Genomic DNA, 25,199 nt, shown 5'->3' with positions numbered 1-25,199 from the left:
TAATGTTTCTGAGATTCATTTATGACATAGTATGTATCAGAAATTTGTTCTTTTCTTTTTTTTTTAAGGATTTTATTTATTTATTCATGAGAGACACACAGAGGCAGAGGGAGCAGGAGAAGCAGGCTCCCTTGGGGAGCCCAATGTAAGACTCAATCTCAGGACCCTGGGATCATGCCCTGAGCCATTGGCTGACACTCAACCACTGAGCCACCCAGGTGTCCCCGTTTGTTCTTTTTTATTGCAAATAGTATTCCTTTGTATGACTGTACCACATTTTATCCATTCACCAGTTGATGGACATTTAGATTTTTCCCAATTTTTGGCTGTTTTGAATAGTGCTACTATATTCATGTGCAAGTCTTTGAGTAGTTATATGGTTTCATTTCTCTTGAATAGATACCTAAGAGTAGAAATGCTGCATCATAGGGTAAATTTATGTTTAATTTTTTAAGAAATTGCCAACCTGTTTTCTAAAGTAGCTGCACGATTTTACATTCCCACCCATAACGTATGTGTGGATTCCTGTTTATCCACATTCTTCCAACCATTTGTTATGGTCTTTTCTCTTATTATACTTCCTCAGGCGGGTGTGAAATACTATTTTGTTATAGTTTTAATTTGCATTTTCTTAATGACTGATGGTGTTGAGTTTATTTTGTGTGTGTATTACCTATTCATGTATCTTCTTTGGTAAAATATCTTTTCAAACCTTTTGCACATTTTTTTTGTTGGATTGTTTGTCTTAGTGAGTTGTAAGCATTTGTTGTGTATTCTGGATACAATGCTTTATCAAACGATGGGTTTGCAAAATATTTTCTTCCAGTCTAATGCTTATCTTTTCATTTTCTTATTGATGTATTTTGATCACATCAATTTATCAAATTTTTCTTTTCTTGGATCATGCTTTGGTGTCATTTTTTTCTCTATCTTTTTAATAGAAAGTACACTTTATATAAAATATTACAAAACAATGATTTTTCTTTGTTATTGGAGTTTATTTGTTTTAAATTCAAGTATTAGAAAATATTTTTCTGTCCTCACTTACATGCTTTCTACAGTCTTCTTTTCCCTCTTCAGTCCCTCCCTCATGTTAAAAAAAGTAAAAGGGATAACAGCCTATGTTGTTATGCTGTTGATTATTTTTCCACTTATCACAGTGGTCATACCACAATAGGCCTTTTCTGGCTAGCATAGATTTTCAGAATCTTAAGTAGTACTGATCATGCTTGTTCCAAAAAAGGTAAAAAGTAAATGTACCATAAGAAGCCAGATAGATCACAGGATTCTGGGGTGGCTCAGTCAGTTAAATGTCTGGCTCCAGTTATGATCCCAGGGTCTTGGGATGGACCCTAGTGTCTGACTCCCTGCTCAGCAGGGAGTTTGCTTCTCCTTCTCTCTCCGCACCTTCCCCTGCTCGTGTTCTCTCTCTCTCTTTTTGCTCAAATAAATAAAATCTTAAAAAAAAAAAAAGAAGCCTGATCTGTCCTAGAGTGTAGGATTTTAGACTGTCAGAGTAGTACAAATTGTATTAAAGTATGAACATAGAGGATCCCTGGGTGGCTCAGTGGTTTAGCACCTGCCTTTGGCCCAGGACGTGATCCTGGAGTCCTGGGATCGAGTCCTCCATCGGGCTCCCTGCATGGAGCCTGCTTCTCCCTCTGCTTGTGTCTCTGCCTCTCTGTCTCTCTGTGTCTCTCATCAATAAATAAATAAAATATATTTTTTTTAAAGTATGAATATACTCATCAGAGAATTATTTCTTCTCCTTGTTGAATGTAATATAAACAGATCTAGTGTTGCCTACAGGGTAAGTCATAGGTCAGGGAATAGTTTGTACTGGATTGTTTTCTGTATCTGGAAACCATGGTTTCAGTATCCTCACAAAGAAGCAGGAAAGTGAACTATAAACCAGAGGACTCAGTTATCTTCAAAATTTAATAGATTATAGATTGAAAATGTTTCCAGAATGTAGAGAAATAAAATTACTTTTGCAGGGTATTATCCTGCTAACTATATAATGTGTAAATATTTGGTAAGACCACAACCTCTCGTAGTTTAAATGATTAAGTATCTACATCGTTTTTTAAAACAAATTTTCTTAGCTCTGGAGGATCCTTTCTAGTAGATTCTAGATAGACCTCTCTAGATAGACCACTCTAGATAGAGCTCTAGATGTACTTATATTTTCCTTTGCTTTCTAATGGGCACATATAAGTGGTATGGGGAAGTGTGGGAAGATCAAATACTCGAATCTCCTTGGTGAACAGGAGTAACTGAGGATTTCAAACACAAGATAGCTTAAAATAGAGGGGGGAGAAAAACCAGTGTATTTATTTATTCTTATTAAATTATTCTAAGCATATAAATAGCTGAGGGAAGAAATAATGTGAATGCCAGTTATAAAAGACCTTGTTCAAATCCGGCTCTTAAATTTCTCTTTTTAAAATTTTATCTCAGTAAGAATAATATAGTTATTTTAGAGATGAAATAATGTTGAATAATGAGGTGAAAATACCATTTGCATCACTTCAAAAATTCTGGGGGAATAATTGTTTAAATGGTCTTGCCATGTTACAGACTTTTCCCACTTGTGGAAGAGAATCACCCATTTTGGCTTGATTTCGGTATCTTTACGGGGCTACAGGACCAGGAAATTGTCAAGAAATTATTTATTTATTTATTTATTTATTTATTTATTTATTTATTTATATTTATTTATGATAGTCACAGAGAGAGAGAGAGAGAGGCAGAGACACAGGCAGAGGGAGAAGCAGGCTCCATGCACCGGGAGCCTGATGTGGGATTCGATCCCGGGTCTCCAGTATCGCGCCCTGGGCCAAAGGCAGGCGCCAAACCACTGCGCCACCCAGGGATCCCAAGAAATTATTTAAATTAATTTGCTGCATTGAACTCTAAAGAATAAAACTGCTTATGTTATTCCATAAGACCCATGATTTAAAAAAATCACTTTTATAACACTTTACTTAGAAGAAGTGGGGTCAGTACATATGCATATGTTTATGATGATTTTATTAAAACTTTTTTCTGAGTTGTGAATTCACCTGCAACATAAATGGAAAAAATATATCTAATGAAAATTTTAAAACAACCATATACTCTTTATTACCTATTAAAATAGAAGATTATTATAAGTATAAATATGTTGATCCATTAGATTGATCCAAAAGCTGTATACTTTTAGAAACAAAGATTCAAACAAGTGAAGTCTTTATACTTAGATGTACCATTTAAAAGCTCCTCCTAGGGCAGCCTGGGTGGCTCAGCGGTTTGGCGCCTGCTTTCAGCCCAGGGTGTGATCCTGGAGACCTGGGATTGAGTCCCACATCAGGCTTCCTGTGTGGAGCCTGCTTCTCCCTCTGCCTGTGTCTCTGCCTCTCTCTCTCTCTCTCTCTCTCTCTCTCTATGTCTTTCATGAATAAATAAATAAAATCTTTAAAAAAAATAAAATAAAAGCTCCACCTATATCACATATGAAGGTAGTGCTATTTACTGAAAGTAAACACTTTTAACTCAAATGATAAAGTGATTAAAGCTGATTTTGGGCAGTCTCTACCATCAGGGCTTGAGTTTTTCCTAGAGTAGCTCAGTTTTCTGAGTCTAAAGTTAGATGTATATATACTTTTAAATTAAAATTCTAAGATATGAAAAAATACTACTGTGTTTTATTGTTTTCAAAATGTAAATCACTACTGTGTGGGTTTTGGGGTTTTTTGCGTGTTTTTTTTTTTTAAGCCTGTTGTGTTGGAAGAAATGAGAGAACATTGTGGACTTGCAGTTGCATGGCAGAAATTATTGTAGAGTAGGATGTCTATGGTCATCCTTGATGTCTTAAAATGAGATTGGCTGGGCAGCCCTGGTGGCTCAGCGGTTTAGTGCCGCCTTCAGCCCAGGGCGTGATCCTGGAGACCCGGGATCGAGTCCCACGTCAAGCTCCCTGCATGGAGCCGGTGTCTCTGCCTGTGTCTCTGTCTCTCTGTCTCTCTCTCTCTCATGAATGAATAAATAAATTTAAAAAAAAATTAAATGAGATTGGCTGGGTATTGAAAGGATGTGGAAGCAGGAAATACTCACTTGCAACAGCTGTCCTCAATGCTTTGTGTGAAAATGAGGAGTCTATCAAGAAAACATAAAAGCAGTGGTAGTCAGTTAAAATATAAACTCTTACCATCTATTTGTTAAAGTTTGGAGCTGCTCATTTTCCTAAGAAAAGGATCTTAAGAATCAGGTAAATGGAAAATTGGAATCATGAGGGATTTAGATGAATCCAATCAGAAGCTATAATCAGGATTTTATAAAGAATAAAATACGGGCTTTTCAGCAGTCAGAATGTTGGCTTTATGAATCAAGGGTGTAAGGACAGCAGAGTGGCTTCTTGCCCAGGCTATAGCAACATAACATCATTCCAAACTCCCTTCTCAGCTCAGCTAGAATGACAACTGTGCTACCAAAATTTCTTTGCACTAGTGACAAATGATATAAGAAGAAACGATTCAAACTGGTTTCATACTCAATATAGAGTTGCCTCTGGAATGTTTTGTCCCAAAGGTTGTCTGCTGGATTTTTTTCTGCCTGCTTATTTGTTATTTTAACTTCAAAAAAGTATGTCAGTTAAATGTTATATATAAATGAATCAACTGTTTCAATCTTTTGATTGGATCTCAAAATATATATATATATATATGCTCTCTTTTTCCACTTCCCTCATTCTTCTCTGAAATCAAGAATTTTTAATGAAATAAATTTTACTTAGAGATAGATTTTACATAGACATTTACTTTTTAAAGCATTTTCTTTTCACATAAAATTTTTTATTGTAGATTTGTTTTTCCTCTTTCTTCAGTTCACTTTGACTAACCTAATTATCTTCTATGCTTGTATCTGGAAAGTGTTCACTAAATATTTTATTTTTTTATTATTTTATTTTTTATTTATGATAGTCACACAGAGAGAGAGAGAGAGAGAGACAGAGACACAGGCAGAGGGAGAAGCAGGCTCCATGCACTGGGAGCCCGACGTGGGATCCGATCCCGGGTCTCCAGGATCGCGCCCTGGGCCAAAGGCAGGCGCTAAACCGCTGCACCACCCAGGGATCCTCACTAAATATTTTAGTATTAATTTAACTTGATGGAACTATCTCAAAAAAATTTACCAGGACAGTTTCCCAGTAAGAGTACCACTGTGAAGTAGTAATATGTGTGTCCCTGTAGATCTGCCATGTACACACACACACACACACACACACACACAACTACATTTCTTGGTTTTGTGAAATAAAGCAATAGAACAGTTGATGTCTGTTTTCCTAGGAATTACTATGGTGAAGATTCATTTAGCAAAGCTTGTTAACTTTACACTAAACATTTATATTAACAAATGCTGCCAGAAGCTCTTTGAATTGGAAAATGAACCTATCTGAGGCTGCGGCTAGTAGTACCTGCCAGCGGGTCTTTTCAGTAAAGAGAAATTAAATGAATTATCTGTTACTCAGGTCTGTACTCAGAGTATAGATCTCCCTGAGTTTAATCTTTAAAAGATTCATAGATGAATATAATATAGATAAAAAGGGCTTTTTCCCCTTAACCACAGCTTTTTTCCTCCACTGTATCATTCCACCCTCTATTAATGAAATATACATTCTCTTTTTATTACAACATATCAAACTATTTTAGTGCATTGGCATATAGAACAGTTTTAATAAGAGAACCTTGCTTTAAAATTATATAATGTACTGTTAATATTGCCGTAGCAGTAACCCAAAACTTACCACACTTTCAACTATTAAAGGTTTCATTTGAATTTTGTTTTAATGTGAGTAGAAGATTCTACTTGTCATTGATAATTCTTTGCATATTACTCTTCAGTTTATCAGCTTTAGAAAGTACCTTATATGTATTTTTCTTATTAAAAAATAACAAATTTGGGGGGAATCCCTGGGTGGCACAGCGGTTTGGCACCTGCCTTTGGCCCAGGGCGCAATCCTGGAGACCCGGGATCGAATCCCACATCAGGCTCCCAGTGCATGGAGCCTGCTTCTCCCTCTGCCTGTGTCTCTGCCTCTCTCTCTCTCTCTGTGACTATCATAAATAAATAATAAAAATTTAAAAAAATAACAAATTTTGGAGCTTTAATTTGTTTCTTACTGTGGGAAATATTTGAAGTGTAGAGATTTATTAGTCTGTGCTACACAAGCACCTTCACTTTGCATTACAAAGTCTTTATTGCCCAGCTTTGATTACTGCTCTTTGAAGCCATAAAAAAAAACAGGGAAAGTGACAAAGATGTGGAAGGGCTGAAAAATAAGGCTTTTATTGGTGTTCAATTTACTAACATACAGAATAACCCCCAGTGCCCGTCACCCATTCACTCCCACCCCCCGCCCTCCTCCCCTTCTACCACCCCTAGTTTGTTTCCCAGAGTTAGCAGTCTTTACGTTCTGTCTCCCTTTCTGATATTTCCCACACATTTCTTCTCCCTTCCCTTATATTCCCCTTCACTATTATTTATATTCCCCAAATGAATGAGAACATATAATGTTTGTCCTTCTCCGACTGACTTACTTCACTCAGCATAATACCCTCCAGTTCCATCCACATTGAAGCAAATGGTGGGTATTTGTCATTTCTAATAGCTGAGTAATATTCCATTGTATACATAAACCACATCTTCTTTATCCATTCATCTTTCGTTGGACACCGAGGCTCCTTCCACAGTTTGGCTATTGTGGCCATTGCTGCTATAAACATCGGGGTGCAGGTGTCCCGGCGTTTCACTGCATCTGTATCTTTGGGGTAAATCCCCAACCGTGCAATTGCTGGGTCGTAGGGCAGGTCTATTTTTAACTCTTTGAGGAACCTCCACACAGTTTTCCAGAGTGGCTGCACCAGTTCACATTCCCACCAACAGTGTAAGAGGGTTCCCTTTTCTCCGCATCCCCTCCAACATTTGTTGTTTCCTGCCTTGTTAATTTGCCCCATTCTCACCGGTGTGAAGTGGTATCTCATTGTGGTTTTGATTTGTATTTCCCTGATGGCAAGTGATGCAGAGCATTTTCTCATGTGCATGTTGGCCATGTCTATGTCTTCCTCTGTGAGATTTCTGTTCATGTCTTTTGCCCATTTCATGATTGGATTGTTTGTTTCTTTGGTGTTGAGTTTAATAAGTTCTTTATAGATCTTGGAAACTAGCCCTTTATCTGATAGGTCATTTGCAAATATCTTCTCCCATTCTGTGGGTTGTCTTTTAGTTTTGTTGACTGTATCCTTTGCTGTGCAAAAGCTTCTTATCTTGATGAAGTCCCAATAGTTCATTTTTGCTTTTGTTTCTTTTGCCTTCGTGGATGTATCTTGCAAGAAGTTACTGTGGCCGAGTTCAAAAAGGGTGTTGCCTGTGTTCTTCTCTAGGATTTTGATGGAATCTTTTAAGGAAGAATTAAATCCAGTTAGCTTTAAAGAATGGTAAGAGGTGTAGTACAAATACATAGCACTCACTGGATTAACAGACCAGATAGCTGGTTTCGAGGCCTGGATCTACCATAAATGAGTGTTTCACTGTAGACGAGTCACTCTACAGTACTTATCTATAAAATGAAGGGATTTGACTAGTTTGGGATCAACAAACTTTTTATTAAAAGGCCAGTTGGTAAGTATTTTAGGCTTTGCAGGCCAATATGGCCTCTCTCCCAACTACTCAACTCTGTTGTAAATGAATACTTAACAAACAGGCAAGAAGGCTGTGTTCCAGTAAAACTTCATTTACAAAAATAGGCATCAGGCCAGATTTCATCTACAGGCCTTAGAGTGCTGACCTCTGAACCTCTGAACTAGATGAGCATTAAGATAACTTTCACATCTTCATGCTGTGTTACTACTTTATTTATTATCAACATCACATATATGTAAGGATTGCTCCTAGTTATTTTCTGTGGTGTATCAGTCAGGGGCTAGCCAGGAGACAAAAACCACAGTTATTTTACCAGAAAATCTGATATGGAAAGAATGGTTGACTATGTTTAAATGAACTGAAAAAGTAAAAAGAAAACACCGAGGTATCATGGACTGCAAGAAGCAGCTACCACCTCTGAGCCCATAGAACAAGAAGAGGTTGGAATTATTAAACCATAGAAAGTTGGAGGAAAGACCCTACAAAGCTGAAACTCGTATCTCTGTGCAAGGGGCCCTGCTCAGCTGATGCTGATATTTCCCAGCTCCAAGGAGGGCTCTATGGGGATAGTAATTCTGAGGGTCCTTCCTTCCTTCCTTCCTTCCTTCCTTCCTTCCTTCCTTCCTTCCTTCCTTCCTTCCTTCCACCCACCCACAAGTTATGATTAAAGCAGGAGGGACTAATAAACATAAGAACCAATTCACAGAACCACATTAGAGTACCAGTGGGAATGGTGTAAGAGTCATTGTCTTCAGTGGTTTTAAATGAAAGATTATGTAATCTTTTCTGGATAGTTTTTTAGTTTCTGAATGCAGAGATCAAGAATATCTCTTATTCCTCTGTTACATTCCCAGTGGGAATACTGTAAGAGTCATTGTCTCCAGTGTTTTTAAATAAAAGATTAAATAGTAATCTATACTGGATAGTTTTAATTTCAGAATGGGGAAGTCACGATTATCTCTTATTCCTCTGAGACTTTCTCCCGCTGATGTGTAATGTGGCATTTGACTTCCTTCTCTTGGTTAATTCCCTAGACTAGCTTTCAGAGACTTTTATTTCCTAATAGAAACTATATCTATAAATTTGGATAAATTCCTTTTGTCTAGATTTCCAGTAGACCCAAGTAACTGAAGTAATTGCAGTAAAGAATGAAGAGAATACATCTCTTGCACATATTCTCTTATTCCTTTCTTTCTCTACCTCTGTTCTGTTGTTTTCTGTCTTTTCTCCTCCTTTTTCAGCTCGGAGAGCACTTTGTGACTTTCTTTGTGCCACTTAGTCATACTCCACGTTAGATTGTGGTTTGTGTCTTATCTCAACTGGGGATATGGACAGTAAGTACTTCATTAGAGCTCTGTGGCCAAGAGTGATCTCATTTTGCTTCCTCTCACCCACTCAAAACAGTCACCAAAGGTAAACTGGCAGCTAAGCCAAGAAGGGCATCAGGAACAGGGACTGGCACACTGTAAGCTCTGGGTAAATAATTGCCATTGAAGAACTGAATAACCCCTGGCACGATATTGTACATAACTGGCAACAAATTGAACCATTTAATTAATAATTTATAAGCTCTAAATTATTATATTCTGACAGAAGTTTGAGGGTTTTGTTGTTGTTATAGTTCTTGCTATTAAAAACTGTTTTGTCTTCAGCGCTTCCTTCTTAATTTCTTCACTTTTTGGTTCATTGTGAATGGACCTAACAGCTCTTGATATATAGCAGTGCAAATACCCATGCCATTTTTCCTCTTTCTGTTGTCACAAGATTGAAGGGTTTATACATGTAATGGGGGCCATTATTACCTATGTTCAGAGGGCAACTAAATGTTTTTTGAAATTCGTGGACATTGGCAGTTCCCTAAACATTCTTTAGCAATTCTCTATCTGTTGTCCCGGTGCCCGTCTCTCCAACAGATATACACATGTGAAATTTGTTTTTAGAATGTTTTCATATTTCATTCTTTAGCATGAAGGGAAGATGTTGAAGACAGAGCCTCCCGTTTTTCTTATAGCTAAATATAATTTGGAACATGTTTCTCCACTGATGATGTTTATGCCTTGTCATGTAAAGGTATTTGTGACCCCAAAGAAGGTAAAACTAATAATTGTTGCTGTCAGGTACTAATGTGTTTGCCAACTTCTTGTTAGTACTCTTCATAAGTTCAGGCAGTTGATAGTGATGAAGGAGCTGAAGACAACTCTTAACACTTTCCCCCAGCACATGTTCTGGATGCTGATTGAGGACTGTGAGTTCAGCAAACTCTTAGTAAATGTATATGTCAGAGTAAGCTCCGATTCCCAAGTTTGGGAGATATAGACTAATGATAGGTTTCTAAACTTACATATTCTGACTAACCTTTTCTGTCTTGTCAGCCACAAGCTCTGCCCACTTGGAAGACCTTGCTTACCTGGATGAGCAGAGACATACTCCTTTGAGAACTTCTCTTCGAATGCCGAGACAGAGCATGGGTGGTGCTCGCACGCAACAGGATTTAAGAGGTTAGAACCCTAGAGGGGCTTTGCCTAGTGATGCCCAGGCACAAGTGGAAATGGGCAGTAGGCAAAAAGTTTGTTTTCTGTTTCCACTCTTATTGAGGCGTCCCTTAAGAAATGAACGTGTCACCATAGAAGAGAAAGATAAACACAAATACATTATACTCATCATAGACTTTGTAATTTTGAACAGTTAAAAGCATTGATTCCATGAAATTCTCAAAGACATAGGGTAAAGTTGGTGATGGAGGAAACAACCTTTTTAAGGTCCTGGATTTCAGAAGTGTTGATTCACTTCAGCCCTAGTCCTCCAGGTGAGCTTGGTGCTAGTAGTCACATGTTTTCATAGAGAATTTATTTCATCTTCATCTTAGTTGCCATTTCTGGAGACATACACTTTTATTTACTTGGAGTTTGAGACAGTGCTTCTACTCCTCTCTGACAACATCTAAACAACTTATCCTTTTCCCACTCAGGCACCAGTTTCTTTATACTTTTTATGCATACTACTTATTTCTACAATCAGGAACCTAATCTTTTTCAAAGACTTTTAATTTTGTTGATCATTTCAAAGGCAGTCTAGTTGAGGACCTGTTAGTGGCTATCACTGCTTGTGCTTCTGGTTTGTTCAGAATGAACCAAACTATCTCTGATAACCTTAAGAGCTAAGTGGTCTACTTTCTCTAGTTTCTTGTAATCCATAGCTCTACTATCCCAAGTACATTTTTAAATTTTGTCTCCTAAATTTTATTCATCTTCCCTTTGCTCTCCTCCTCACCCTTGCCCAGTGCTAATCTGTGTTATATCACATGCATGATTCACACAGGAAGGGCTGTTTTCAATGATGACTAGGCAATGAGGAGCGTAAAATAATTGATTGTATTGCTGCAGTTACCATACCTCCCATGGACTATAGTGAGTTGACCACCACAATCATAGTTTTAGTTCCCAGTCCTATTCATCCTGTTCACCATTTCTTTAGGTAAGCCACGTGCTAGTTGCTTAGTATATACAGTTGTGTATTTCCAGCTTAGGAAGTAGAATTATATTAAGCATTACTTTAGTATAGCAGTACTTTAGTATATATACTTTAGTATATTTAGCACTACTGAGTGCTGCTAGATTGATTATATCCAAAGCCTGAATAAATCTAGTCAAAAGACTAAATAAATGATTTGTGCCAAAACCAAAATGCATAGCCATAGTAAAGAAGATTGAACACATGACTCACTCATATGTGGAATTTAAGAAACTAAACAAATGATCATGGGGGAAAAAAGAGAGAGGCAAACCAAGAAACAGACTCTTAGCTATAGAGAACAAACTGATGGTTACCAGAAGGGTGGTAGGGGAGATGGGTTAAATAGGTGATGGGGATTAAGGAGTGCACTTGCCTTGATGAGCACTGGGTGTTATGTAGAAGTGTTGAATCACTAAATTGTACACCTGAAACTAATATTACACTGTACCTTAACTAGCTGGAATTTAAATTTTAAAAAAAGATTGGATACAGCTATTGATCTATATAGACCTTCAGATTTGGCTGAAAATCTGCATTGACATCACCTTGCATTTCATTTCTGGAAAACATACTGACACAATTTATTTTATTTTCTGATTTGCTCGCCATTGAATAATGGATTTTATAGTACTGGCATATTTTAGAGATCTTGTGGGTTCAGTTTCAGACCACTGTAATAAAGCAAGTACCACAATAAAGCAAGTCAAATGGATTTTTTGTTTTCCCAGCACCTATAAAAGTTATGTTTACACTCTACTGTAATTTAGTGAGTGTCTAACAGTTATCTAAAAAAAAAAATGTATATACCTTAATTTTAAAATACTTTATTGCTTAGGGGTGCCTGGATGGCTCGGTTGCTTAAGCGTATGCCTTCAGCTTAGGTCATCATCCCAAAGTCCTGGGATCAAGCCCCATGTCGGACTCCATGTTCAGCGGGGAGTCTCCTTCTCCCTCTCCCTCTGCCCCTCCTACTGATCCTATTCTCTCTCTCTCCCTCTCTCCTTCTCAAATAATAAATAAATAAATAAAAATCTTTAAATACCCTATTGGTTAAAAAATGGTAACCATCATCTGAGCTTTCAGTGAGTCATAATCACTGATCACAGATCACCATAACAAATATAATAATAATGAAAAGTTTGAAATATTGCACAGATTTCCAAAATGTGACAGAGAGACACAAAGTGAGCAAATGCTGTTGGAAAATGGCATCAATAGACTTGCTTAATCCAGGGTTGCGAAAGACCTTATTTGTTAAAAAAAAAAAAAAAAAAAAAAGAAAGAAAGAAAGAAATTATCTGCATGTGAAGCGAAACAAAACAAGGTATGCCTGAAAGTAGAAAACAAAATCCATTGACAAATTGCAGCTATATCTTTTTGAGAACTCTTTTTGTGTTCGGTTCTATTGACACTTGATGGTGTACCTCTGCCCTGGTATCTAAAGATTTATTAGTAAGATCTTTGACAGATGCATTCTAATGGGCTTGATATTTAGATACAGATATCACTTGTATCTAGAAAACAGCAAATACTTTTCTATTGAATTGAGCTTTCAACCTAAACATTCAGTAAAACCAAAGTACATCCAAAGATTTTTCATAGCATGCCTAAATCTTTAGAGAACTCTTTGCCTGAATAATGGATTCCTAACAAAACTAATTTTATAGCTCTTGCAGATAATGTCTCAACTTACTGTCTACACTACTACTTAAGATGCAGTTTTTCCATTGATAAAGGTGCTATGATATGAATGTTTTAGTTTCTTAAAGTTGTCTTTTCTTTCAAGAGCTTTTCTTGTAGTAGTCTAAATGGTTAGAACATGCCATTCATTTGAGTACTTTAATCCATAAGGGACTGGGTGTTTACTAAGCAGTATTTTGCCTTCTAAAATTAGCATACTAATCTTCCCTCAAAAAATGGCATGTTACTTTAATTACTCTTTATAAATTAACTCTGTGTCTTCCGATATGACTTAAAACATGTTAATAAGAAAGGAACACAAACTTGGATTGGCTTTCCTTGTATTTCTATAGACCTGCTTGGCGAGCCTTTATCATTTGTGCTTGTTATATCCAAAACATTGCACTTTATTGTGGAAACAGAATCATATTGTTTTCCTGGCATAATTTTTTTTCCTGGCATAATTTTAGAAAACATGTCACATTGTGCTTTCTATTTAATTTAAAGAAACTTACAAATTTCAATCATATTTGGATTTTATATATTTTTCTTCTGGCTGTGGTAGAAGTAAGACTTACCCTAAAAAGTAATAAAATGATTGAAACCTTTTGTAGTATACATTAAGACAAATCTTTCTACATGAGAGAGAGATCTTTCAACATTTTAAAATACCAAACAAGTCCTATGAAATAGTTTTTCAATCACAAATAAATGGGTTTTAAATCACAAGTGATGAGTTTTAAATGACCCTGAATCTTCAGAGAAGGTAGTTAATGGCATGTACACTGTAATGTGTCCTCTGGCTACTAAATATACTGACTTTTTCCAAGTTAGAGATTATCTGAAATGTTGTCTTTTGAGGATATGTCTAAAGAGGTAGCAAGCATTTATTGGGCACTTCATATAGGCATTCTTGCATTATTCTATTTAGAGTAGTAGCTCTGAAACTTTTTGGTATCAGCACCCTTTTATTTTTATTTTTTTTAAAGATAAATCTTTTTCATTTTTTTATTTTTATTTTTTAATTTATTTATTTATTCATGAGAGACAGAGAAGGGCAGAGGGAGAAGCAGGCTCCATGCAGGAAGCCTGATGTGGGACTCGATCCTGGGACTCCAGGATCACGCCCTGGGCCGAAGGCAGGCACTAAGCCGCTGAGCCACCCAGGCGTCCCTCAGCACCCTTTTATACTTAAAAAAAAAAAAAAAAAAAAAAAAATTGAGGACCTTAGAAGCTTGTGTTTGAGTTATACTTATTGATATTTATCATATTAGAGTTAAAGCTGAGAAAGTATTAAAATATCTGTTCATTTTCAAAAACAACAATAGACCCATTATTTATTAACATCATATAGGCGCTTGAAAATTCTGTTGTATATTTGTGAGAGAATGAGCATGGAAAAAGACAAGTAACCTCTTTGTATTAAACAATGTTGATTTTTTGGATTCCCTGAAAGTGTCTTGAAAGTAGCCCCCATGAGTCCCCAGATCACACTTTAAGAATCACTGGTTTCCATTGCAATTGAAGATAAGTGCCTTTACACCTTTAAGGACCATATAGTCTATTTAGAGAAATGCAAAAAAAGTTTAGTTTTAGAATTGATTAAAAGTCATCTACAAACATTGTTTAAGAGTATAGGCATAGAGCTATACTTTTCATCTCTGATTTATTTATTTTATGACTGGAAGTTTATACCTCTTAAATCCCCTCTACCTATTTCTCTCTTCTCCCTACCCACTCCCCTCTGGAAGCCAGTAATTTGTTTTCTGTATTTATTTTTGTTTTGTTTTTTTGTTTTCTGTATTTAAGAGTATATTCATTGTTTTTTGATTCTATATATAAGTGAAATCATATATTTGTCTTTCTCTGTCTACCTAAATTTTTCACATCTTTTTATATTTCCAAGCCGGCAGGAGCTCTTGTAGCTGACAGGCTCTACTCTTTCAACTTTGCATGGAAGCAGTTTTTGAATATTTGTCCGGAATTCACTTAAGTTTCAAGAGATACCTTCATTCTGGAATTCTAAGCTATCCATGTATAATTCTTTCATCATCTTATCACTAGCATTTAATTATGCTAACTTTGTGTTAGAAGGGCCAGCCAGTTTTCACTGATATTCTTTCGTTGTGTTACTTACATGCAATGACTAAAACCTTAGAGGTTATTCCCAGAGTTGATGCAGAACAGCTCTGTCATTGAGTAATGACCATTCTGCATGAAATCCGACACTTAAAACAAATGTCAAACAGAGTTACCTGTGTAATAAATGTTTATTTGAATTTTTAAAAAAAGACTACAGGCATAGTTCATTTAATAGTTACCTCAGTAATAACTACGGTTGTTTGATCATAATGGTAGTGTTTTTACTACTGAAGCAGAAGTTACCGGATAACATCTGAGCTAGAATTTGGATCTTAAGTGGGGCATTAACTCTAATATTTGGAGGAGAAAAAAAAGAACAAAAAACAGACCAAACAGACCAGAGCAAAGATAAAATACAGAATAAAAAAGCAATAGAAAGAATTTTGTAAAAAAACATTCACATTTGCTTCATTAGTAGTCTTTTTATTTATTTTTATTTATTTATTTATTTTTATTTTTTTTTACTTCTCAAGGCAGCTGTTTTGAACAACTGTTCTACCAAAATTGATGTTTCCAGAGACCTAGCCCAACAATGGGGAGAAGGTCACATAAGTGCACTGTCCAGGATCTCATTGCAGCAAGTTGGTAGATTTCTAGCTGTCAACCATCCAAGAGCCTGAGCTCTAATGGTAAAACAGTTAAAGAAGATTGTGTACCAGTAGTGCAGAGTATATAGCTGATAACCAACCAGAAGTGCCTTTTCTAGTCTCAAAGCCTAATGTCCTTGATAGATATTAATTTGAAACCTTATTAAAGTTAAGTCAAGGTTTAAAAACTATTTTGAGGTCCTTTTTTTAAAAAAAAAAAAAGATTTTTAGTCATTTATTCATGAAATACACAGAGGGGCAGAGACACAGGCAGAGGGAGAAGCAGACTCCTGGCAGGGAGCCTGATGCAGGACTCAGTCCCCAGATCACTCCCTGAGCTGAAGGCAGACGCTCAACCACTGAGCCACCCAGGTGTCCCTCAGGGTTCATTTTTAAAAGTTTAATCAACATTGTGTTAATGTAGAGTTATACTAGAAGTAACCAACCTGAAAACTCTCTTTCTGACTATCTTAATGGATGGTCTCTTTCTGATCATCTTAATGGACTCTCTTCTTCCACAGAGAAAGAAACTAACTTTGCTGCCTAGTGAAAGGAAAGAAGAGGTTGTGAGTTTTATGGATAAATGTAATAAATCTTATGATGGAATATGTAAAGGGAACAAGGGGGAATTAGAATACACAAAACAAATCTGACTTCTAATAGTAGCTACCGGGGCAAATTAACTATGAATTATTAATGATAATATTCTAACACTGTTCTGCCTGAAGAGATTACACATTCCCAATTAAAACTTATTTCCCGATACACGTTAGTTTCCCTAGGATTTTTATACTAAATCCCAATACTAAATGGCCATTCACAGGCATTGGCTTTAGTTAATAGCTCCTTTAGTAGATAGTAGGTGGGAGGGCATATGTGCAAATGATAATCTGACTCATTGGCAGAATTTATATGAAAGTGACCCTGCCACGTGGCTTCATCAAAGCAAAATACTGAGTTTTCAAAAAAAAAAAAAAATCAGTGCATAACAATATTTGTGAGTCCCTTACTTTTCCAAAACAATGAATCCTTTATGAAGATGACTAAGATGCATGTCATGAAGCTAATACTCTTACATTAGCCCACTGAGTCACACACCCCCGAGGTTCTTAGTCATCTTGATCATGACCTGGCTGGCTCTTACATTTACAAGAGAATATTTCCCTTATTGTCTTCTGTCTCACTGATCACTGTTTTATTTTTACAAAATTAGATTTCTTTTAAAATCCTGAAGTAAGGTTACATGCACATTCTGCCTATAGATAAATATTAGATGGGTAGATAGCAATCTTTAATTGTATGAAATTGACCCTCAAAACCCCAGCCACTGTTTTGGAAAGTACTTTAAAATTTGAAAATGTGGTATTCAAGCTGTATGTCTTTGAATGTCTGCTAGAAACTAGTTTATGCTTTTTGTAGTAGTCTGGCTGTGATTTTTTTTTTTTTTAAAAGCAGATCACTACTTGTTAAAGTAGCTCCAGATAGCTACACAGACCTGGTTTTCATTTAAGCCAACCTTATTTAGTAAATTTCACCTTAAAGTTTGGGAATCCAAACAGTAGCTAGTATACAACAAAGTTCTCCTGCACAACCCACAAAGGAGAAATAACCTTTGAGAAAGAGAAAAGACTATATAAAACATACGGTCTTCTAACAGGCACATATTGACTCCTTTGCATTAAATAACACAACTACTAAAGTCTGTGGAGTAACATGAAAGAGATTCTAAATACGATTTCTAATTCTGCAGGAACAAATCACTGAAAATATTTTTAAGTGCCTTAGGTACAATAAAGGAAAAATAAGTAACATTATGACATTTTGATGTTTTGATCTAAATGAGATTTAAAGAATCAGTTTCCCAGTTAACCTATCATTATTTTCTCCAAAAGTAACTAAATATTATTAAGTAACCATATTCCAAATAAATTTACTTAGGTAACCCTTTGCAAAACCTTTCTGACTATGTAAAATGATTTAAACTTTCCAATCTTGTATATGAAAGTTTTTTTAATGAAATAACCTCCCAAGATATAATAAAATAGAGAACTAGAGAATTTCCTTTGTAGGACCATAGCTATTTCATCACTGAGAGTTCACTTAAAAATGTTTACTTTTAGGGGCATCTGGATTGAGCGTCTAATCTTAGGGGCTGAGTTGGCGGAGTGTCTAACTCTTCATCTTGCCTCAGGTTTTTTTGTTTTTTTTTTTTTTGCCTCAGGTCTTGATCTCAGGGTCATGAGTTCAAGCCCAATGTTGGGGCTCATGGAGCCTACTTTAAAAAAAAAAAAGTTTAATCTTAAATTTCAAGTCATTAACCAGTTTTGATGCTCCAATCAAAATAGATCTCATATCTCACATTCAAGGCCAACAATTTAATAGCGTAAAAATGTGTTGGCATAGTTATATAATTATTTTATCAAATGTTTCACATTTTAGAAACTTTGCTGTTTTTATATTTTCCCTAAATTTTGGAGTATTCAACATGAGGAAATGTAAAAACAGACATTTGAGTTATGCTTTCCCTGTTTCTTTTACTGTTTTCCAAAGGGAAAATCCCTTCCTGAAAATTCCACTCAGCAGTGACTCCAGGTTTTTCTCAACAAGTGTTTTCCTAGAAGACCAATGTCAGAAAGCTGAAATTTAATATACAGTTATTCAAAGACTCAAAGTATAATTTTCCAGAGTAAAATAAGTGTGTTCCCTTAATAGAATAAAATGGAAAACACTAAGACAGATGTTGAGAGTGGTACACTTTTAGACTTATAAAAAGTGATAGCATGCATTTATTGGAGTTCTTATTCTTTGTAGACACAGTGCTAAGAGCTATAAACATGTTCTTATTTAATCCTCACAACCCTTTGATCTAAGTAGTGGTAATAAGGAAACTGGGATTTAGAGAGGTTAAAAACTTGCTTAAGGTTACATGTCTAGTCATTGGCAGTGCCAGGATTCATTTCATATCTGGCCGACTCCAGAGCCTGTGCTCTTAACCACCATAATATACAATGTCTATAGACAGTATAATATAAAAAGCAGTAAGTAATGTAATTATGTACCAATACAATGGCTAATTGTAGATACTCCAGGCTCTGGGGTGTTAGGTATGGTAAAGAGAGCTGCTGCACGCGTATCAACACTGCCAGTGACTGTCCTTTTGGCGGTGGCTCCAATCAGCTAGGGCACCACTGTGATTCATTAGCCCAAACTAGCTCTTATTTCCCTTTTTCTATTAATAGTGCCCCAATTTTGCTCTCACCTAGGCTTTATTTAACTCTTGAAGTCAGCTTTAAATCACTGTCTTCATTATTTCCTACACCCAGTCAACTTAGGAAGTCCTGAGGATTCTGCTCTCCCAGTTTCTCACATTCTTCCCATGTTCTCCATTCTCCATACAGCTAATTAGCTTGTCTCCCTCCTCTGGCCTTTCCAAGTTCAAATCAAGCTAACCCCTGGCTTGCCAGATTAGTCCTTATAAAATGCAGCTCACATAATGTCATTTCTCTGCCTTATAGTTACCATTGCTATCATCCTTCTCTAGTACAGATATTAGAAAAATAAAAAAAAATAACTTTGGAGAAGACAAGTTATGCTTTGCTAGTAGCTTTAAAAATTAGCTTTGTTGAGGTGCCTGGGTAGCTTGGTCAGTTTAAGCATCTGCCTTTGGCTCAGGTCATGATCTCAGGGTCCCTGCTTGAGCATCAGGCTCCCTGCTCAGTGGAACGCCTGCTTCTTCCTCTTCCTCTGCTGCTCCCTCTACTTGTGTGCGCGCGCTCTCTCTCTCTCTCTCTCTCTCTCTCTGTCAAATAAATAAATAAAATCTTAAAAAGTAAATATTAGGGCAGCCTGGGTGGCTCAGCGGTTTAGCGCCGCCTACAGCCCAGGGCGTGATCCTGGAGTCCCGGGATCGAGTCCCACATGGGGCTCCCTGCGTGGAGTGGAGACTGCTTGCTTCTCCCTCTGCCTGTGTCTCTGCCTCCCTCTCTCTCTCTCTCTCCTCTCTGTGTATTCTCATGAATAAATAAATAAAATCTTTTTAAAAAAGTAAATAAATAAAAATTAACTTTGTTTTTGCTTATGCAAAGCTAAATAATATTCTTTAAAATGGACACTGCCAGATGGACCATGAAGCAGAACATGTGGTGGACAAGAACTAAAGGAGCAAATATACTAGATAATGTATGAGAAGTTGCCTAGACAATGCTTAATGAATTTTATTCATTCATTCAAAAACAAAGTCTAAAATCTCAGCTCACGTCTTGATCTCAGGATCATGAATTCAAGCCCCACATTGGTGTTTTGTCTTGTTTTTAACATTTCTTGTATTGTGGATCTGCTGGTGATTAATTTTTTCAATTTTTATATGTCTGAAAAAGCATTTCACCATTACTTTCGAAAGATAAATTTTCACTGGGTTTATAATTTTAGAATCACAGATTTTATTCTCTACATAATTTAGAGCTGTAGGTCCACTGTCTTCTCATTTGCATCGTTTCTGACAAAAAATCTGCTGTTGTCTTTATCTTTGTTCTTCTGTACTTTGTAAAGTCTTTTTATTCTGTGGCTGCTTTTAAGATTTTCTGTTTATCTCTGGTTTTGAGCAATTTGATTATGATGTACTTTGGCATCATTTTCTTTATATTTTTTGTACTTGGGGCTCATTGAGGTTCTTAGATCTGTGAGTTTATAGTTTTCATGAAATTTAGAAATTTTATAGCTATTATTTCTTTAAATATGCTTTCTGTCACCCATCTTCAAGAACTCTACATACCTCTATTTGGCCACTTGGAATGTATCACAATTCACTGATGCTTTTCTTATTTTAGAGGATTCTTTTTTTCTCTGTATGTTTAACTTTGAATAGTTCTTATTCCTGTGTCTTCAAGAGCACTCATCCTTTCATTTTTGTTGTTGTAGGTTTTTTTTCCCTAATAGTTCACTTGGATCTTTTATATCTTCCATTTCCCTACCTTTCGAACACATAGAATATTGTTATAATTACTGTTTTAATATCTCTCTCTCTGATAATTCTAACATATGTGTCAGTTCTGGGTCAATTTCAGTTAGTTGATTTTTCTCCTAATTATGGTTCTTTTTTTCATGCTTCTTTGCATGCCTAATAATCTATGTTTGGATGCCAGACATAGTGGATTTTACCTCACTGGATGTTGGATATTTTTGTATTCTTACAAATATTTTTCAACTTTTTTCAGGAATATTGAAGTTATTTGGAAACAGTATAATTTTGGGTGTTGCCTTTAAGATTTGTTGAGTAGGAACAGAACAATATTTATTATAGGTCTTTCTATTCTATACTACTGAGAAAAGACCTTTCTGAATATCCTACCCAATGTCCGGGAAATTGTGAGGTTTTCTATTCTGGATGCTAGTAATAGGCACTATTCCCTCTAATCCTCTTGGATAGATCATCTCCTGGCCTTGACAGTTTTCTCACATACATGTGCCAGTCAGTACTCTCCTTTCCACAGATCTTCAGAATTATCTCTGTTCAGTACTCACCTTCTTATAACTCTGTCCTTTGAGAGTTGCTGCGTTAGTCTCCCTGGATTCTTGGTTTCATCTCCTCAACTCAGGGAATCTGCCAGAATCTGACTGGGTTTTCCCCACCCTATATTAATGATCTGGAAATTCTCTTAAGGCAGTAAGTGGGCATGGGATAGGATATGCTTATTTGTTTTCCATCTCTCAGGGATCATTATTTTTCATTGCTTATGTCTAATGTCTTGAAAATCATTGTAAATACTTTATCTAGAAGTTTGTTTGGGAATTATTTTAGGTAGGAGGATAAATATAGTCCGTTTTACTCCCATCTTGGACAGAAGTAGAAATTCATGTCATGTATTTTTAAAAAATTATAGATGAAGTGGGCCTGAGCATAAACCCATCTCATTAGAAAATGACTGGTTTAGAGGCACCTAGTAGCTCAGTCAGTTAAGTATATACCTTTGGCTCATGTCATGATCTTGGGTCTTGGAATCAAGCCCCACATCGGGCTCCCTGCTCTGTGGGGGGCCTGCTCCTCCCTTTCCGTCTCCCTCTGCCAGCTGCTCCCCTTCCTTGTGTGTTTCTCTCTTTCTTTTTCTCTCTCTCCCTCAAATGAATGAATTTAAAAAAAAAAAAGTCTTTAAAAGAAAAAAGATTCTCCCTCTGCCCTTCCCTTCCTATTCTCTCTCTCTCTCTCTTAAATAAATAAATAAATAAATAAATAAATAAATAAATAAATAAATAAATAAAAATTTAAATATAGCTTGGTGGTTATAATTGGGTCCTCTGTGAACTAAACTATGTATTATACCTATAATGATGAAAAATTAAATATGGTCATTTGTTGTACAAGAATAAATCTTATGTGTAGTGTTAGCAAGACCTCAGTCACTAAATGGATTTGTGTAGATCCAGCCTTTTCAGTAACTTTTGTAAAAGAAAACAAGAATTGTCTTTAGAAATATCTGTCCTGTCCTCTCTGGACACTAGCTCTAAGACACCATTTTCTCCCTTCCCCCAGCTTCCTGTAGGAAGAATATTCTTTGATTGTTGGTCAACACCCAAGCCTTGCCTGTGATATGTGCAGAGCTTGGAAAATAACATTTTTCTTCTCTATCTTGTTATTTAATGGCCTACTTGTTTGTGACATTTGCCTTTTAACAGGAAGGTATCCCTGAAAGGTGCCAAACAAATGACTCATTTCTTTTTATTATTATCATACAGAGCAGTGATTTTTCAAAGACCTGAATTTGCATCTTATAACTGTCTTCCTTGAGCCCTCCTGCTCTATCAAAGTGAAGTATATATACTATATCTCCATGTAGTTGGAGAGGAAAAATCCATATTGACTTTTCATTTATGAATTCATTTATTAAGTGTTATTGAATATACCTACCTTATGACAAAAACTATACTAGTCAATAAGTTAATAACTTAATGAGTTAGGTGACTATGGTAGGGCAAGTTGATAACATATGAGGGTAGAGTGTAGAGGTTGACATGATCATGGTAGATAGATTGATTTGGTAGCTGTATACAGAAGGAATAATAGGCTATTTAAGTACATAGTAAAAGCAAGAGATATTGAGAACCTAAACTACATGGCTGCCACTCACTGAGGATTAAGGTTCTGAGCTAAGAACTTAACATATATGTTCTCATTTAGCCTAATGGGATACTCTTACTATCCTCATTTACACATGATAATATTGAGACTTAGAATGATCAACACCTCCCCCAAGGTTATACCTCTCTAATAGCAGTAGAATAGGAAAGAAAAAGGGAATTATATCTGAGAGATCTTCCTCAATAATTTTTTTTAAAGATTTACTAATTTATTTGAGAGAGAGGGAGAGAGAGAGAGCATGAGCAGGGAGAGGGACAGATGGAGAGGAAGATAATCTCAAGCAGATTGCCTGCTGAATATGGAGCCCAACATGAGACTAGATCTCAAGACCCTAAGATCATGACCTGAGCTGAAACCAAGAGTCAGACACTCAGCTGACTAAGGCACTCAGGCACCCCATTCCTCAAGAATTATTGATAAGATTTGTGACAAAGTAGATATAAAGATTAAGGAAGAAGAAATCTTGATGAGTGTCAAGTTTCTATCTGGAAAGCCCAGGTAGATTGGTGATACTTCATTAACTGAGATAGTAAATGGAAGAGAAAGAATAGATTAAAGTGAGTGAGACAGCAAACATTTGACGTTTGAGGTTTCTATTGGAAATCCAAATATATAACTCTTGTAAGTTGTTGGAGATACTGTATAGGAATTTGGTAATGAGGTAATGAGGAACAGAAATACAAACCATCACCACTTAGATAGTTGTGAAAGCTAGTAGTGTATTTCTTTGAGATTATGCAGGGAGATCATGAAGAAGAAAAAAATAAACAATTGAACCTAGAATTGGCAGTATCTTAGGGATGGACAGAAGAGAAAGAATCATTAAAGACACACCAGGAGGAGAAGACAAAAAGAAAACTAGAAGGTTAACAAATCAGGAAATGACAGACGTTGGCAAGGATGTGGAGAAAGGGGAGCCCTCTTATATGGTTGGTGGGAATGCAAGCTAGTGCAGCCACTCCAGAAAACAGTATGGAGGTTCCTCAAAAAGTTGAAAATAGAGCTACCCTATAACCTGGCAATTGTATTACTGGGTATTTACCCCAAAGATACAAATTGTTGATAGCAGCGATGTCCACAATAGCCAAACTATGGAAAGAGCCCAGATGTCTATCAACAGATGAATGGATAAAGATGTGGTGTGTATACACAATGGAATACTACTCAGTCATCAAAAAAGGGAAATTTTGCCATTTGCAATGATGTGGATGGAACTAGAGGGTATTATGCTAAGTGGTAGAAGTCAATCAGAGAGACAATTATATGATCTCACTTGTGGAATTTAAGAAACAAAACAGGATCATAGGGGAAGAGAGGAAAAAAATAAAGCAAGATGAAATCAGAGAGGGAGACAAACCATAAGAAACTCTTAATCATAGGAAACAGGATTGCTGGAGGGGATGGGGTGACTAGGTGATGGACATTAAGGAGGGTACATGATGTAATGAGCACTGGGTATTATATAAGACTGATGAATCACTGACCTCTACCTCTGAAACTAATCATATATGCTAGTTAATTGAATTTAAACTAAAAAAAATAAACACACATTTTAATTTAAAAAAAAAAAGGAACTAGAAGGAAATGCTGCCATGTGAAGCCCAAGAAAAGAATGTATTTCAAAAAGTGGATGTTAGTTAAAAGTTTTGAATACTGAAGCATAAAGACCAGAAAAAGAAATCATCATAATTAACAATTAGAAAGTCTTTAGTGACTTTAACCAAAACAATTTCAGCAGATATGTGGCTGAATAATACAGGAAGAGGCCAGGGTAGAGTGCTTGATTGCTGTGGAAGTGAAGAGAAGAAGCAGGGCTCTTTCAAATGTTGGGTAGTGAAAGGAAAAAGGGAGATAAGTCAGAAGCCTTAAAGGGAAAAGGGCTTCAAGAAAGTTTTAGTATGTTCTCAATGTCCTTTTTTGCTAAGTTTTGTTTTAAAGAAGTATGTATGGGAGATGGGTGATTTTGGTTATTCTGGATGTCTTTTTGGCTTAATGATGTTGGAAGTGCTAGCAGCTAACACAGTTAACCAGCAGACACTATCCTAGGCATATCACATCTATTAACTCATTTAATCCTCAAAGTGCCATTGTTATCCCTATTTTTAAAATGAGGGAGACTGAGATATCCAGAGCCAAGTAATTATCTTAAGGTCACACAACCAGTAAGTAACAGGATACCAGCTAAGGGATCCTGGCTCTGAGTCCACAGTTTTTCCTACTCTATTTTTCCTTATGGACTCCAAAAGTGATTCTGCTTTATTTAACCTTTTTTTTTTTTTTTTAAACAGAAGTTATCTGGCATGAACATTTCTCAGACTGTTATCTTTAGATTGTCTTTAAGACCTGCTTCAAATTGCTTTACATTCTTTAGAAACTCATTTCCTGGTGTAGAAATAGCTGCCTACTCTAGTCCTATCCAGAGCAGTAAGAATAAACAACAGACCCTAAAGAGATTTGACTCT

General features: G+C 36.2%; 1 protein-coding gene across 10 annotated transcripts in view; it reads left to right on the top strand.

Moving 5' to 3' along the window:
* Nucleotides 1-25,199, top strand: part of TANC2 (tetratricopeptide repeat, ankyrin repeat and coiled-coil containing 2) — a 369,309-nt gene that overhangs the window by 243,989 nt on the left and 100,121 nt on the right. For all 10 annotated transcript variants that reach the window (XM_025436730.3, XM_049114606.1, XM_025436738.3 and 7 more), the window contains one exon: nt 10,056-10,181. In XM_025436730.3, coding sequence (XP_025292515.1) covers nt 10,056-10,181 — 126 coding nt within the window. The remainder of the gene's footprint in view (nt 1-10,055; nt 10,182-25,199) is intronic.

This window comes from Canis lupus, chromosome 9, assembly GCF_003254725.2.
Source record: "Canis lupus dingo isolate Sandy chromosome 9, ASM325472v2, whole genome shotgun sequence".
Lineage (NCBI taxonomy): Eukaryota > Metazoa > Chordata > Mammalia > Carnivora > Canidae > Canis > Canis lupus.
The sequence above is the reverse complement of the archived record's forward strand: the minus strand, read 5'-3'. Positions and strand labels throughout refer to the sequence as shown.